This window comes from Thermobia domestica, chromosome 15 (assembly GCF_964235325.1).
Source record: "Thermobia domestica chromosome 15, izTheDome1.hap1.1, whole genome shotgun sequence".
Taxonomy (NCBI): Eukaryota; Metazoa; Arthropoda; class Insecta; order Zygentoma; family Lepismatidae; genus Thermobia; species Thermobia domestica.
The window spans coordinates 31,101,977-31,116,446 of record NC_137468.1 but is presented as its reverse complement, the minus strand read 5'-3'; the positions used below and the strand labels follow the sequence as shown (position 1 = coordinate 31,116,446).

The 14,470-nt window shown below is 37.4% G+C and overlaps 1 protein-coding gene across 1 annotated transcript in view; it reads left to right on the top strand.

Moving 5' to 3' along the window:
* Window positions 1–1,832, top strand: part of hay (ATP-dependent DNA helicase hay) — a 55,884-nt gene extending 54,052 nt beyond the window's left edge. Inside the window, exon 17 of the mRNA XM_081741514.1 lies at window positions 1,590–1,832. Coding sequence (XP_081597640.1) covers window positions 1,590–1,712 — 123 coding nt within the window. The 3' untranslated portion in view covers window positions 1,713–1,832. The remainder of the gene's footprint in view (window positions 1–1,589) is intronic.
* The last annotated feature ends 12,638 nt before the right edge of the window (window positions 1,833–14,470 follow it).

The following is a 14,470-nucleotide window of genomic DNA, read 5'->3' as shown; positions in this document are numbered from 1 at the left end:
ATTTGTTAATTTCGAATCACACCTAAAGCCATACAGGGTTCCTATCATTTTACTGTGATTGTTGAAATATTACCTGAGATAACCAACGATCCCATTAAATTCCAGTGGAAAGTGACGCACTCTCTTCGGTTTGATTTGATTTTGAGTTTTGCGTCCCTTTCAGCAGCGAGGCTATGAGACCTACGTGGACCTATAGCTTAAAGTAGGATCCGAACCATATGAGTTCCCATCGGGAATCGAATCCAGGTCTGTGCGAGCGGTTCCGGGTTCGATTCCCGTTGGGGCGCTCGGTCGAAAAAGTGTAAAAACGCTTTTTCAGGCCAGCTACCCTGAATGAGGTTTTTCTGGGTTTTCCTCATTCACACCAGGGAAATGCTGGGGTGGTGCCTAACTTATAGGTCCCAGGCCGCTTCCTTCCTTCCCTTTCCCCGGATTGTGTGTTCGCCGAGGGACGTCATCCCTCAAAACGTGAAGGGCTAAATGGCCTTAGATGCCGAAAGCCCAGAAATCTAAATCCCAAATCGAATCCAGGTCTCCCACGCCAAAGACGCATACGCTAACCGCTGAGCCACGAGGGAGCTCGCATTCGCTTCGAGCTGATACAATTGAAATACATAAAAATTGGTATAAAATACTAAAAACATTATCCAAAGGCTTTATATGATTCTAAAGAACATATAGAACTAATCCACCTTATACTACGAAACAAGAAAAAGCAAAGACAGGACCAGCGAGTCAGTTCTTCTATGCGTTCAAGTGTGTAAATATCATTTTACGAAGAAAAATAATTTGTAAGTCCCACTAAGCTTGCTTTTTGCCCACCGAAGTGGGCAGACGCAACTAATATTATTCTGCTCTTGAACTATTGTACTTATTCTATAAAACAAGGACTTCCGTGCTTAATATTTATTATTATCCAGACGATTTATTTATTGAAACAGAAGATAAAATTTAAACATAAGTAGGAGAGCACAATGACTCACTCAGTGGTAGAATTCTTGCCTCTGGTACTAGGTGTCCTTCCTCCTCCATTCCCATTCCACCAATAATTAGACTAAAGGACTGTATGTACAGTCCGCAGCAAAAAACCTGCAACATGAGCATGTAAGTTTATTGTGAAACTACGCCTAACAGCGCAGGGAATCAACGTTTAAGTGGCACGAATCACGCCAGGAAAAACCTCGGCGTCCTGAACTGCACACTTATTTTGGAGAAAAAAAAAAAAAATAAAACTTCATCGTTTCACAATAAACTTTACATGCTCATGTTGCTGCGGACTGTACCATGGAATATAAAACAAAAAAATTAAATGTATTTAATCTAAACATAAGTAGGGTTAATGTACTGCAAATTTCGTATAACTGATGATAGAGTAGAAAATTATGAAAATACTTCGACGTTTGGTCAATTTTACACACAAATGTAATCGAAAAAATAATCATTGTAAACTCCAATTAAAGTGTGGTTATTTTGAGTTACGATGAACTGATAAAGATGCAGGTAGCGGTTGATATTGAGTTCATTAAATTAAGAAACCACTTTGCCCGTAATTGTATATTTTTTGATCAACTATTTGTCATTTCTTTTAGATTCAGCGTCGTGTCGGAAGCCTGAGTTCGATGTCAGGAGCAGATGATACTGTGTATGTAGAATATAAGAGGTCGTCTAATTCATCGGTGAAGCATCCACTTTTCAAGAAGTTTAGAGCGTAAATTGTGTGTGTACATGTATACGTTTCAAGCTCCATTGTTTTGTATACTTTTTTTTAAATTATTGTACATAAACTGTATATCGTTTATTTAAGAAATAAAAACAAAATATTCGTTTTCATATAGCTGTGTTTATAATTGCACTACCTAGAATGTTTGGTTCTGATGCCGTAAATAATAATAATAATAATAATAATAATAATAATAATAATAATGTATCATAGTGGTTGCCATCACCAAGGATAAATCTATACCAGAATATCTTGTCTACTGGAATGTTCTCTGGAAGTTAGTTTTCAAAAGACAGTTACACTACTTGCAATTCTTCGTGGATTTTTTCTATTCTTGAAAACATCATCTTTTCAATCTGATTTTGAGTTTTGGAGAATGAGACAATCGCCTGGGTCAAACGCTGCGACTACACAGCCACACACAAAAACTTAAGTTCTGTCCACTGGACTCCAGGGTATGGATTCGATGTATGCTGTTACACAGAATCCAAATTTCGAATCTCAGGAGGAAAAACCGTATCATTTTTTTATGGGCGAAACATTTGAGCGATTTTGGATGAGGAGGACACGTTTTCCACCTATAAAACAAAATTGACACAATCAATCGCCCTAGGGTTTCGAAATTTGGATTGTGTGTAACAAAATACATCGAATTTGTACCCTGCAGTCCGCTGCACAGATTGCTCCCCCCCAATCCAAAATCGCTCTAGTTTTTCGCCCGTAACAAAAAATTGACACGATCGATCGTCCTGGAGTTTCGAAATTTTTATTTTGAGTAACAAAATACTAGGGATGGCCACAAAAATCCGGTTTTCAGAACCGGTTCCGGACCTGTATCCGAAAACCCGGTTCCAAAACTGGATCTTAGGAACAGGTTCCAGACCTGGATCCAAAAACCCGGTTCCAGAACCGGACCTTAGGAACCGGTTCCAGACCTGGATCCGAAAACCCGGTTCCAGACCTGGATCCGAAAACCCGGTTCCAGAACCGGATCTTAGGAACCGGTTCCAGACCTGGATCCGAAAGCCCCCAAAGACCCGTAAAGGAAACACAAAGTTCATCTTCAAAACACTGCAAAGAGAACCATACGCTTGTGCCCACCCCGCCCAGACCCGCTTGTGCCTCCAGAAAAAAAATTGGTCCACCAGTGGGTGTTTAGCCAAATGAGTTGGCCAGTTTGCCTGTTTAACCAATGAATTTGCCAGTTACCCAGTTTATTTAGTCAAATGAGACAAGCAGTCGCCTCCTGGGCGCCTGCTTGTCGCTTCCACCATTTCATCTAGCACACTGTTCACAGTCTGCCAGCCGCTCGGGTTTGGCGTAGGGGCGGTCACAAAGTTTCGGTTCCGCAAGGAACCGGTTCTTAGAGATCCGGTTCCAGACCTAGATCCGAAAAACCGATTCCACCAGGAACCGGTTCTGGCCATCCCTACAAAATACATCGAATCCTTACACTGGGGTCCGCTGCACATAACTTCTATTTATTTATGTATGTGAGTGGTTGAGTTATCAAAGATGTGACACAAGTTCTTAAAATTATTACAGTACACTCCCGATTATCCGGACTAATGTGGCGGAGGGGCAAGTCAGATAAAAAAAAAAAAAAAAAAAAAAAGAACAGGCCAGAGTTCCCTAATTTTCACTATACTATTAAAAATACAGTATTTATCTCAAAACCCATTTTTATTCATAACATTATTTTGTGATCTCTTAGGCTACTACTATATTAACGATTGTTAGGTACTGTACTATACGTTTTAAAAAATTATTAAAGAAAAAGGAAGTCCAAGAATAAAGATATTGTACAAAATTTAAGATAAATTTTAAAATGTCTTAACTTAATTGCAGGAAACATGTCTAACTTAATTGTGGGAACACTATACACATATACAACTTTAAAATATATAAGACATATACTTTAAAATTACTTTACTTATCATTGATAAATGTTGATACAAATATGAAAGGATAGACTTAAAAAAGGAGAGCAAACCTATAGTTTTTAGTGTTTGAAAGAGTTTTTGATAGATGATTGCTGTTCTTTGCACAGGTTGTGTTTCTATGATGCGTTAAAAGTCGAGTAGATTGTTCAAAAAATATCCTTGAACAATCTGTTGCTCTTTTTTTCTTTTAAACTAAGCCAGATTGTACGGAGCCTGGCTAGTTGATAGTCAACCGTATTATTTTATTAGTAGTAGTTGCGCCCTAGCCTTCTGCCTACTGGACGCTATAGCTAAAATCGTAATTACGTTAGAGCTCTAATTGTTTACCTTTAACAAATTAATTTATTTATATTGTAATGTCCCGCACATAGTTCTACTTACAACCAACAACACATGCTTGTGTATATATAAACAACAAGCGCGTCCTACTACGAGTTACTACAGTGGCACACAATCTGTTTATTTTCAATAAAGAGTTAATACACTGAATTTCAGCTCCGTAAGTTTATCGCCTTGCTCATTCCCCCCCCCCCCCCCCGCAAAAATTCGGATCCTCGCCACCTCCTTAGGATATTATGCATTATAATGAAAGCAATATAACATCCCAGTTTGGATTAAGGCCTAACTATTTACCAAAAGTAATTTTATTTGACTTTGCAATTTGATCGTGATGATCAGGCACACTTAGTTACATTCAATTTTTTATATAATAATTTATATATTACAGTGATTCAAAAATGTATTTTTTCCAGTAGTTAGCTCCTCTAAAAACTCACAGGTCTCGAAAGCCAAGTAGTAGTATAAGTCCTATTGCTATTATTACAATTAAAAATATCAATATCCAAAAGTGCCTGAAGTTCTTTTTTTCACTTGGTTAGATATACTCACCTCAGGTAAGTAGACAGAAACAAGTGGAAAAGGAAGGGAAATAAAGGTCTTGAAAGTAAAACGAAGACAAATTTACCAGTCTTCAGAAGATACTGTCTACAATGCAGTGAGCAGAGTAGGTCGGTAGATCATACTGAGTCGGTGGGTTGCAGTGGGTCATGGTGGGTGGTGGGTCGCAGTGGGTCATGGTGGGTGGTGGGCCACAGTGGGTCACGGTGGGTGCTGGGTCACAGGCTGTTGACCCACTGACCCACTCAGAAAACATGACCCACTGACCACTCCATTTCTGCTGCATATCTATTTGATCAGTTATGTGAAATGCGAAGTCATTGTATGAGAGGCAGGTCACACACGAAAAATATCACAACAAGGGAAGTTTGTCCAATGACTAGAAATTACAAAAAAAGTTCATTACAATGAGGCAGAGGGGGTGGGGGCCCCTGGCCCCCCTAAACTTTTCGTGGCCCCTGCAGACCAACACAAAATACTATTATTTATACAAAAAACAATTTTTAATGACTTGGCTCCCCCTAACATATTCATGCCCCTCCCCCAATCCTCTGTGACTGGTTTCGGGCCTCATTACAATGCGTGTGCAGTGGGCTGAGGCTCACAGTTCAGTAATGAGACAAAAGTCAACATTTATCGAAATGATTCACGTGCCAGGGTGTATCGCATGTCTGGTGAAACATTCAGTCCTACGCAGTGGCGTAACTACAATGGAGCGAGTGGAGCACTTGCTCCAGGGCGCACAGTAAAAGGGCGAAAAAAAGAATACGGGAAACTGTTCCTTATGCAAAGAAAGTTTGATAACATTTCAAAAGGTACGCTATAACTATTAGCAGTTAATTGGCAACAGCCGATACTGGGGGCGGATAAGAAATTTTTGCGGGAGAGCGCAGGTCTGAAAAATAAACTTAAGACATTTTTTGATATTTGGTTCGTTAACTAAAAATGTGGACTGCAATGCTTCATAATACGTATTTATCTGCGCCCTTCTGGAGGCGGCATTGAGGAAAGCTATGTTCGACACGAGAGAATCCAGGATTACTATGAACTGGAAACGCATATATTATATGCAATGAGTGCAGAGCGCACTCAGAATCTTCCTTTTGAAAGAAATTTTAAAACTTTTTTTTCTCAAAGGGAGACGCGGTGGCTCAGTGGTAGAGCGTTCACCTTGGGGTCTGTGGTTGGATCCCAACTCGCGCCGTGTGGACTTTGTGGTGGACAAACACCGTGTTCGTGGGTTTTCTCGGGGTTTTCCCGTTTTCTCCCACTTTCTTCATTCCACTATTTCACTCATCTCTCATCATCACCGTCTCCTTTAGCCTAGCCGGCATAATCGTGGAACGTAAAACTTAAAAGATTTCATTTTTTTCCCTCACAGGCTTTGAATAAGCGCTTCATTATGGACTAATTTATATATTTTACTCCTCATGGTGGGACGCCTGTACCCCGCGCCCCCCCTTTCTGGATCTCCATTGGGTGATACCCGGACAATAGGGATAACTTAAGAAAAAGATAAGTAAAAACTTTAGGTTACTTAATAAAAATAACTATAGTACTAATATAGTACTAATAACTATAGTATATATATAACGCAGCAGCAGCTGAAATGCGTGGAGCAGGGGGCAGGTATGAGTAGGCCTATATCGATGATTTATCGATCCAGGGCGCAGTAAAACCTCGAAGTACAAGTGTCATGATTTGGGAATATTTTTCTTCCAGTGAGGTCGGTTAAATGTGATAGTGTTGTTAACGCACAAACATGCAAAATGATTCTCCAGACTAAAACGATATCTTCGGGGAGAGATTTATTCAACGATGAACCCTTCATTTTTCAAGACGATTCTGCCGTTGCCACCGTGCCAAAATTATAAAAGATTAGCTATATTCTGTTCAGACGGCATGTTACATCATCTCCTTCCCCCGGTAATTCGCCGAACTTAAATCCTATTGAAAATTTATGGTGTGATTTCAAGGTTTTGGTTAGTGCAAGGACACATGCTGTACAACAAGAAACAGTTAACTGAAGCAATAAACATCTGGCAACATTGTATTCGAGTAGAAACATTGCAAAACTTCGATCATTAACTTTGGTTTTATCCCTATCCACAGATTAATTCGCGGTCGGTGCAACCGAGCATTAGTGAACTCCATGCCAAAGCGGTCCAATCTAGTTATCAAATTGCGTGAATATTCAATTAAATATTACTGTATGTCAGGTCGAAGTAATTTTTGTGCAAACCTAACTTTAACTTCCGCCAGCAATGGGTCTCGCATTTTGTAAAATATCGCCCACTGCTACAGATATAGGTAAACTTATGTAAGTTAATTTGCGTTCTGCATAGAACTTCCTTTAAATTGATGTATATTTCATTGTATATTTATCCTTAACTTATTATTATTCAACCTTGTAAACGCATAAAATTCATGGAATTGCTATTAATTTTTCATTACAATATATATAGGATGTTAATGAACTACCGGTATGCCAACAAACTGTACGAGGTGATTCCGTCACAACAAAATAAGAGGAAAAGTTCATATGGCCCTGTGAGGGGAAGAAGGTATACTTTCAGACCTAGGGCTGTCCAAAATTGTGGAAAAGCTAAATTTCAATCCGCGCTATTTTGAATTCAAAAAACTGTGGAGTGGTGGTCCATATCAATGTAAAATAAGTCCAAACATACATATTTTATCAATATGCAATAAATGAACAAGGGATTTTCTATTTCGAACACAATGAACCGTGAAGCTGGGGTCTCTAATACGAGTACTTCCGATTTCCCGCCGAAGTATTGTGTATATTGTTGTCAAGGCTTACGTTTTGTCTACTTTCCACCCACCTTGAAATCAGAGCATATCTGAGGATTCTGTTGGAGGCATGTCTAGGAATCCCTGTAGGGAATCCCTTGAGCACACATTGCACATCGCTGAAATATACATTTTTGGATGGTGTATACATTTTTGGACTTTTACGCTGATATGAAACGTTTCTCCATGGTTTCTCGTGTTCAAAATAATGCCTTATATTTTTTCTGCACCTTTCCCCTCCTGTTTTTGCTCTGAATACTGACCCTAAAAATTCTAACCTTGGTAATAATAATTGTAACAAGCATTAATCTTTTTCATTAGGATTGTTTCTATCTTATGCATTCGTTTTTTTTTTTGTTTTTTTTTTTGTCAGAACCAGTGCCGGATATATGAACCGCAAGACCCCGCGGTGCAGGAGGGTCCATACCCTAAGGGGCCCAAGCAATATCGTATCCAGGGGAGTCTAGGGGGCCGGGCCCCCTAAATTTTTCTGCCCCCCATAAATTTTCACGGTAGGCTTGCAAATGAACTATAATATGGTTATGAACTATCACGGCTGGATCGGGACCCCTCCCCTACATTTTTGGGCTGACTACGGGCCTGGGCCCAAGGGCTGTCAAATGTCCTCCTACGCCTTGTCTGTAAATACTAATTTTTAGAACACTTGAAAAAGAATGATATTTTCATAATAATTTAATTACTTGAACCAAGTAATGAGTTACCAGGATTGACAACGACACACGAGATATTTCTTACCTTCACTAATCAGTCTACCCAAAGGCCAGATTAATTATGTCAGCCATGATGTTCAAAGTCAAATCATCCATTACCTGTCTTCAAACTTAGAAGAAGCTAATTTGTTGAAGAAAATTAAAAAAAGTGCAATTTTTCTCATTAATCATTGGTACGACTCAAGATTTATCAAAGATCAAATAAGTTTCATTAATCGCTATGTAAATTTTACAGAAATAAGCGATAGCTTAGAAAACGAAGTTGCTAGACAAATCGAAATTGAAGATATATATATATATATATATATATATATATATATATATATATATATATATATATATATATATATATATATATATATATATATTTTTTTTTTTTTTTTTTTTTTTTTTTTTAAGGATTTTTACGAGTAAGAAATCCAACTGCATCCAGACTTGCAACTCTAGTGTTAAGTCATTTGGAGAAATTGGTGGCTCATTTATTGAAGAAAATAACTGAAAATTTTGTTAGAATGGGAAATTCAAGGGCAAAATTTGAATTTCTGCCTCTCGAGAGGGGATTTTATTTATATAACGTTTCAGGTTGGCGTCATTGTTGCCATATAGCTAGGTATATGTCCAGATGCAACGACGGTAATATTTGCAGTAACAAAGAGTATCCTTTTAAAAGACTCCCACAGAATTGCATCAACATTTATCCAGTTTTCTTCGTATACAAATATTATGAATTTGTCCCTGATACTACAACATAGGCTGCTCTGTACAATAGTATTGAAAGACAGTGTTGCCAACAGACGCCTTTAGAAAATAGCTAGATGACTCATAAAATCTAGCTAAAATGACTGAAATCGTACTACAGTTGTAGCCAAATTTATAGGTGACAGAATTTAACGATAAAACAAGCAAAATATTTTCTATTTTTATCTCTATGCCTAAAACATACTGTAGTATTCTTCCTGTTATTCTCAAATAAAATACTTTTATACTTAAAATATTTACATGACACTTTGCTTATATCATTGATGAGATTCTGCACAACTTTTGGATTCCTTCGTTCGTCCTCAATTTCTCCGTTGATATTTGCTTCGTATGGGTAGCACTATTGCCCTAGGGTAACATTAAACATACACTGTTCATGCAGAACATACATTCAAAATTCCCATTCCTAAATTAAGCGCTGAAATTAGCTATGGTATGTACAGTATATAGAAAGGTGGAGTTTCCAGAATCCCTATTTCTCATGAGACTATGCTAGTAAGAGAGAATAATAAAATACGTAAGACAGATTGTTGTGGAGGCAATGTAAGTACTACAGGGGGTGCGCCGCCGACTCCCCAATTTCAAAGATTTACGGTATATCTCCTAACAGGGGCGTTTAGGTAAACAAGAAATATATATGCTGAGAGGACATATCTTGCCATTAATTACCTAACAGTTACAAACTTACTTACGGAATATAACATCAAGAAGATGGTATCCACAAGGTCGCACCTACGGGGGAGTTCTACCTGGTCTCTACCTCCTCCAAACTTACAAACTCAACATACATTTGTAGACTTTCTCAATAAAATATACTTGTTTAACAGAAAATGATTGATGCAACATGAAAATTTGATCTTACACTTCATCTGTACTCTTTCTCTTATATAAATAAAAACAACCCTATTCTATGATATTTTCTGAAAATATAGGTGGAAGTATTTTACAGTTACTTATCGTCTTTTCGGGTGTAGAATAATACCTGTTCAATACTACAAAGACGTAGTGGCATATAGTATTGGACCTCTCTCCAAATCTTGGACCCCTTACAATAAAAATTTCTGGGTGCGCGCTTGGATGTCCATTACAGTCAATGGTTTACTGCAATCGTCACTTTCTCAGAGGCACATTCAGGAATGTCATATCACGTTTTGGAGACATTCTATGACCTCCTCGGTCTCCTGATCTCTTCGTTCCGGATTTTTTATGGAGTCCACCTTAAAGAGAAGGTGTGCCACCGACGTCTGACAACGATTCCTGAGTTGAAGGACACCATTGTTGAAGAGGTTGCGGCAATAGACGGTACATTGCTGGAACGTGTGTTTGCAAATTTGTTGAAGCGATTGTAAAAAAAAAAAAAAAAAAAAAAAAAAGTAATGGATCCATCTTCCTGATGTTGCATTCCATAGATAATTCTGTAACTGTCAGATAATAATTAATGGCAAAATATATCCTCTCAGCAGGTATCTTTCTTGTTTTCCTAAATGCCCTGTTAATAGATACCGTATAAATCTTTGAAATTGGAGATTCGGCAGTTTGCCACTCTACAAACACACTGATTAACACATTGGAAATCATATTTTCATTCTAAATTTTAGAGGTTTTGATTAGAAAAAGTATTGGAGTACTGCTCAGCACGAATTGCTAGAAATTGGCAACTTTGAAAGGAGAATTGGCCAACGTTATTCGTAATAGCAAAACTAAATATTTACAGGGTAAACACTATGTAAACATAGCTTAATTTAGCTATAAAATAGGTAAATTGGCAACACTGTTCAAAGGTCATTGTTGATTTCTTACTGTTCCTTCTTCAAAAATTAAAATTAAAAAAATATATATATAAACAAAAGTACATAGGACAGTTGCACTTAGTTTGGTGCAAGTGCATTGAATGAGTACATGTCTCCATTTAAGCACAGTGCTACAGATTGCTATATTTTGTTTATTCTACGTTCCGAATCTTTTCAACGTTTGAACTGCGGGAGGATGAATCTTAAGAAAACAATATCTAGTATTTTCTTCAAGGAACCGAAAGCTGTAAGTTCCTTTTTAAAATTTACTGTTTTAGTTAATTTCCGAATCGTGTGAAGCTAAAGAGAGCAGCCATGCTATTTAGTAAAAGTATTTTATCGGTTTTGACCCTCTTGGTCTTGTATCTACCTGAAGACAACTAAAATGCCAAGGTTATTTAAATTGTGTTAAAGAATATATTATTTACGTTTTTTTTTTTTTTTTTTTTTTTTAATATTAATGCTACAGAAATGGTGGCAAGCTATTCGTTCCGTCAGAATAAGGTTTAATCAGTATAAAACTGATAATTTGGTTATAATAGAAATCCAGGGCCGGGGCACTAGGCAATTTACCGCCCCGTGCAATAGCATCATTTGCCGCCCTGCGACTTTCTCCGGAAAGAACAAATTTCAAAAGCCACGATTTTAAGTATACTACCTAGGCCCGTAGCCAGCCCAAAAATGTAGGGGGGATCGGCTTAAGTTAGGGGGGGGGAGAACCAACCATATGATAGTTCGTAACCACATTATAGTTCTTTTGCAAGCCTACTGTAAAACTTTTAGGGGCCAGCAAAAATTTAGGGGGCCCGGCCCCTAGACACCCCTGGATACGGACCTGATACTACTCCATCATGAACAATGAAGGGAGAGAGTTCACTTGCACTCAGAAAGACCTAATCATACAAATACAATCTCGTTGTCTCTGTTTTTTCTTTAAATAATAATCTATTAGTGAAAGATAAAGCAAACACACCTGCAGATGAAAGATTGTAATCCTTTCGATAGAATTCAATATCGAGCTTCAATCTCAATATATCAGTTGCAATTCCAGTGCAACTAGCTCTTTTATCTTGATTTCTTGATTTTCTTTCTACATATGAAAAAGTCTTGTTTCTACCTTTAATGATAAGGAACTTATTTCTGACAAAGACAAGACTATTTTTCATATGAAAACTGTGATAACTAACTAAATGGAACAGATGTTCGCTACTATTCGCTAATTCAGTTCTTGTATTTAACCTAATCAAGCAATTCATGCTGGGATTTGTTTGACCATTTGCTTTAACACTGTCCATGTGAGCTTAAACTAATGCGACTTAAATATGGTTTATGAATGTAGTATTCAAATAGGTCGCTTACTTGTTAGTAAATTTAACTACCAATATCATGAAGTTTGTTTCCAACAAGAAGTAGGGTAAAGTAAGGTATATTCGTGGTATAAGTAATTTCGTGATAGTTTTTTAAGCAACTGTAGCAAAGAAACTTATCCCAGTAAGATTTCAATTTCTTGCCACAAGATCGAGCATGGATCCAGTTTCATGTGTAGGCCGGCGCCGTTGGGCCATGTGCACAAATAAGTTTGAAGGGAAACAAACAAGACAGAGGAAGGAGTACTGTTTACATTGTGCGGAAGATTGTGTCACGTCTGTTATTTTCATGAGATAACAACGAAAGCAAAACGAGGCACGCAAATATTGGTATTTGGTTTCATAACTGATATATTAGTTTAATTTTCTGCGGTAGTAGTGTGTCTGTGTGTCGCTTTTTAAACATTTTAGACTCTTAAGAACACATGTAAAATTCTTAATGAATATTGACATTTATGGACAAGTTGCCAAGTAGCTTGAAATCAGGGCTTCATTTCTGCTAAGAAGGTCAAATTTTCGTAGTTATCGTGTTACAGGATACTAGTCTAATAAATATCACGTGTAATTATCAGTCTGATTCTTGTGTAGAGGCTATCACGAAATTACCTTACTGTAACGAAATTACCTGTCCTTCATGACGATAAAAATACCTCATCCACAGTATTCGCATATTAAATTAACTGCGCACGCAATTGAAAACTCCATCAACGATAAATAATTGCCCAAAGCTTGGATACAGCTATAGTCCTACGGTAAAGTAAATCAGGAGTCTCGCATACAAGACTGCTAAATCAGCAGGAAGAAAAAAAAATTCATTAACACTGAAAGTGAATGTGCAAATAAATGGTGGTGGGGTGAGTTCAAGAAAAGATACGGACTAAATTTGAGAGTTCCATTCAAAAGACGAAAGCAGAGACTCATAGGCAAAATATCTGAACGAACTTAGTCCTACTACTACTGACAGAAAGCAAGTTGGTCGACTGAGAAAGCTCTCGGTCTCTTACCCTGCTAACGTGCAAAATAGTAACTCTGCTGATCAACTTTAGAGTTCACGATCTTCCTATAACAATAAAGCTAGGCCTATCCGTTAGAAACAGGCAATTCGTGATGATGATTGGGAATGTGATGTGTATGGTGAAAGCTATGAAGACAATGCGCATGATAAGACAGGGGATAAGTGGATCCAACGTTCTTTCTGTTTAGTGCCATACCATGTGCGTTGTCAAAAGCAGGACGACAAGTCGGGTGTGTTCATGTGTTTATGTGTGATTCTTGCGCCACAACTCCTTCAAGTTCTGATGAGGACTGACTGTTACACGAACTTGTTCAAACCAACTTCGCTTTTGTTTGTGATGGACCTAATCTGTGTGTTTATTTCTATGTGTGATTTGCTATTAAGAATTGATGAGGCATATTTACATACCCACATCATAGTGGATAGGCCCTAGGTAGCCCTGTCGATTAGAGTTAGCGTATTTTGTGTATCAAACGCTTTATAACTGTAAGGCGCTTCTTTCTTGCTGATATTTCATTCCTATGTTCGATCAGCATTATTATATTGTACTAATTACAGTGTTATCACGAATATACCTAACCACTATCACGAACTTTCCTTACCTCTCACGAAATTACCTATGCATGTATTCATTTTATAAACTAACTTGATACACACTACAGATTGTATGTAGAATAAACAATACAGCGGAACAGTATAAAGCAATGTACACACTATCTATATGCAGCCTTGCTTTTTGCTTAGATTTTAACTTTTAGTAGAAATATCGACTTTATAGTGATTTATCACGAATATACCTTACTTTACCCTATTTATTTTAAATAATACAGTTACGATAGGTTTTGCTGCCACGTGCAAATGCACGTGTTTCAGATATGGTGGAGCCGGTTCTGTAGAAATCGATCCTCTTCAAAAGTAGAATTTTCAGAAAACACTGAATCTCTCTTAATTTCAGTAAAGTGTTTATACTGTATAACAAATTTCACACCTCCATCTTAAGCGTTTCCTCGCGATGGTCATTTTATGAATATAAAATCAGAAATTAGACTAATAGAAATCGTCCCCTTCCCTCTTGTAGAAATGGAATTTTCGAAACTGCTGCAATACGTACTTATTCCATTCAGGGGCGTTATTTGGGGCTCCAGGAAAGCAATTGCTTTTTGAATTTCAGATATAGACCCTACATACATTTTAATCAATGTATGTATATGGATAGAAACATACCAATGGAAAATGTGAAAATTATTAACATCGGGGGTCTTGCCCCCAAACAAAATCTGAAATGACGTTGCTAAATCCTTTATATTTAATTAACAATTTAAATACCAGGTTTCATACTTTTAAATTAAGGGAATCCTTACACGGTTTTTCTTTTCTGAGTAAAGAAACATCAATTTGAGTATTAATATAGATATTGCCAGTTTCTTCCTTGAACAG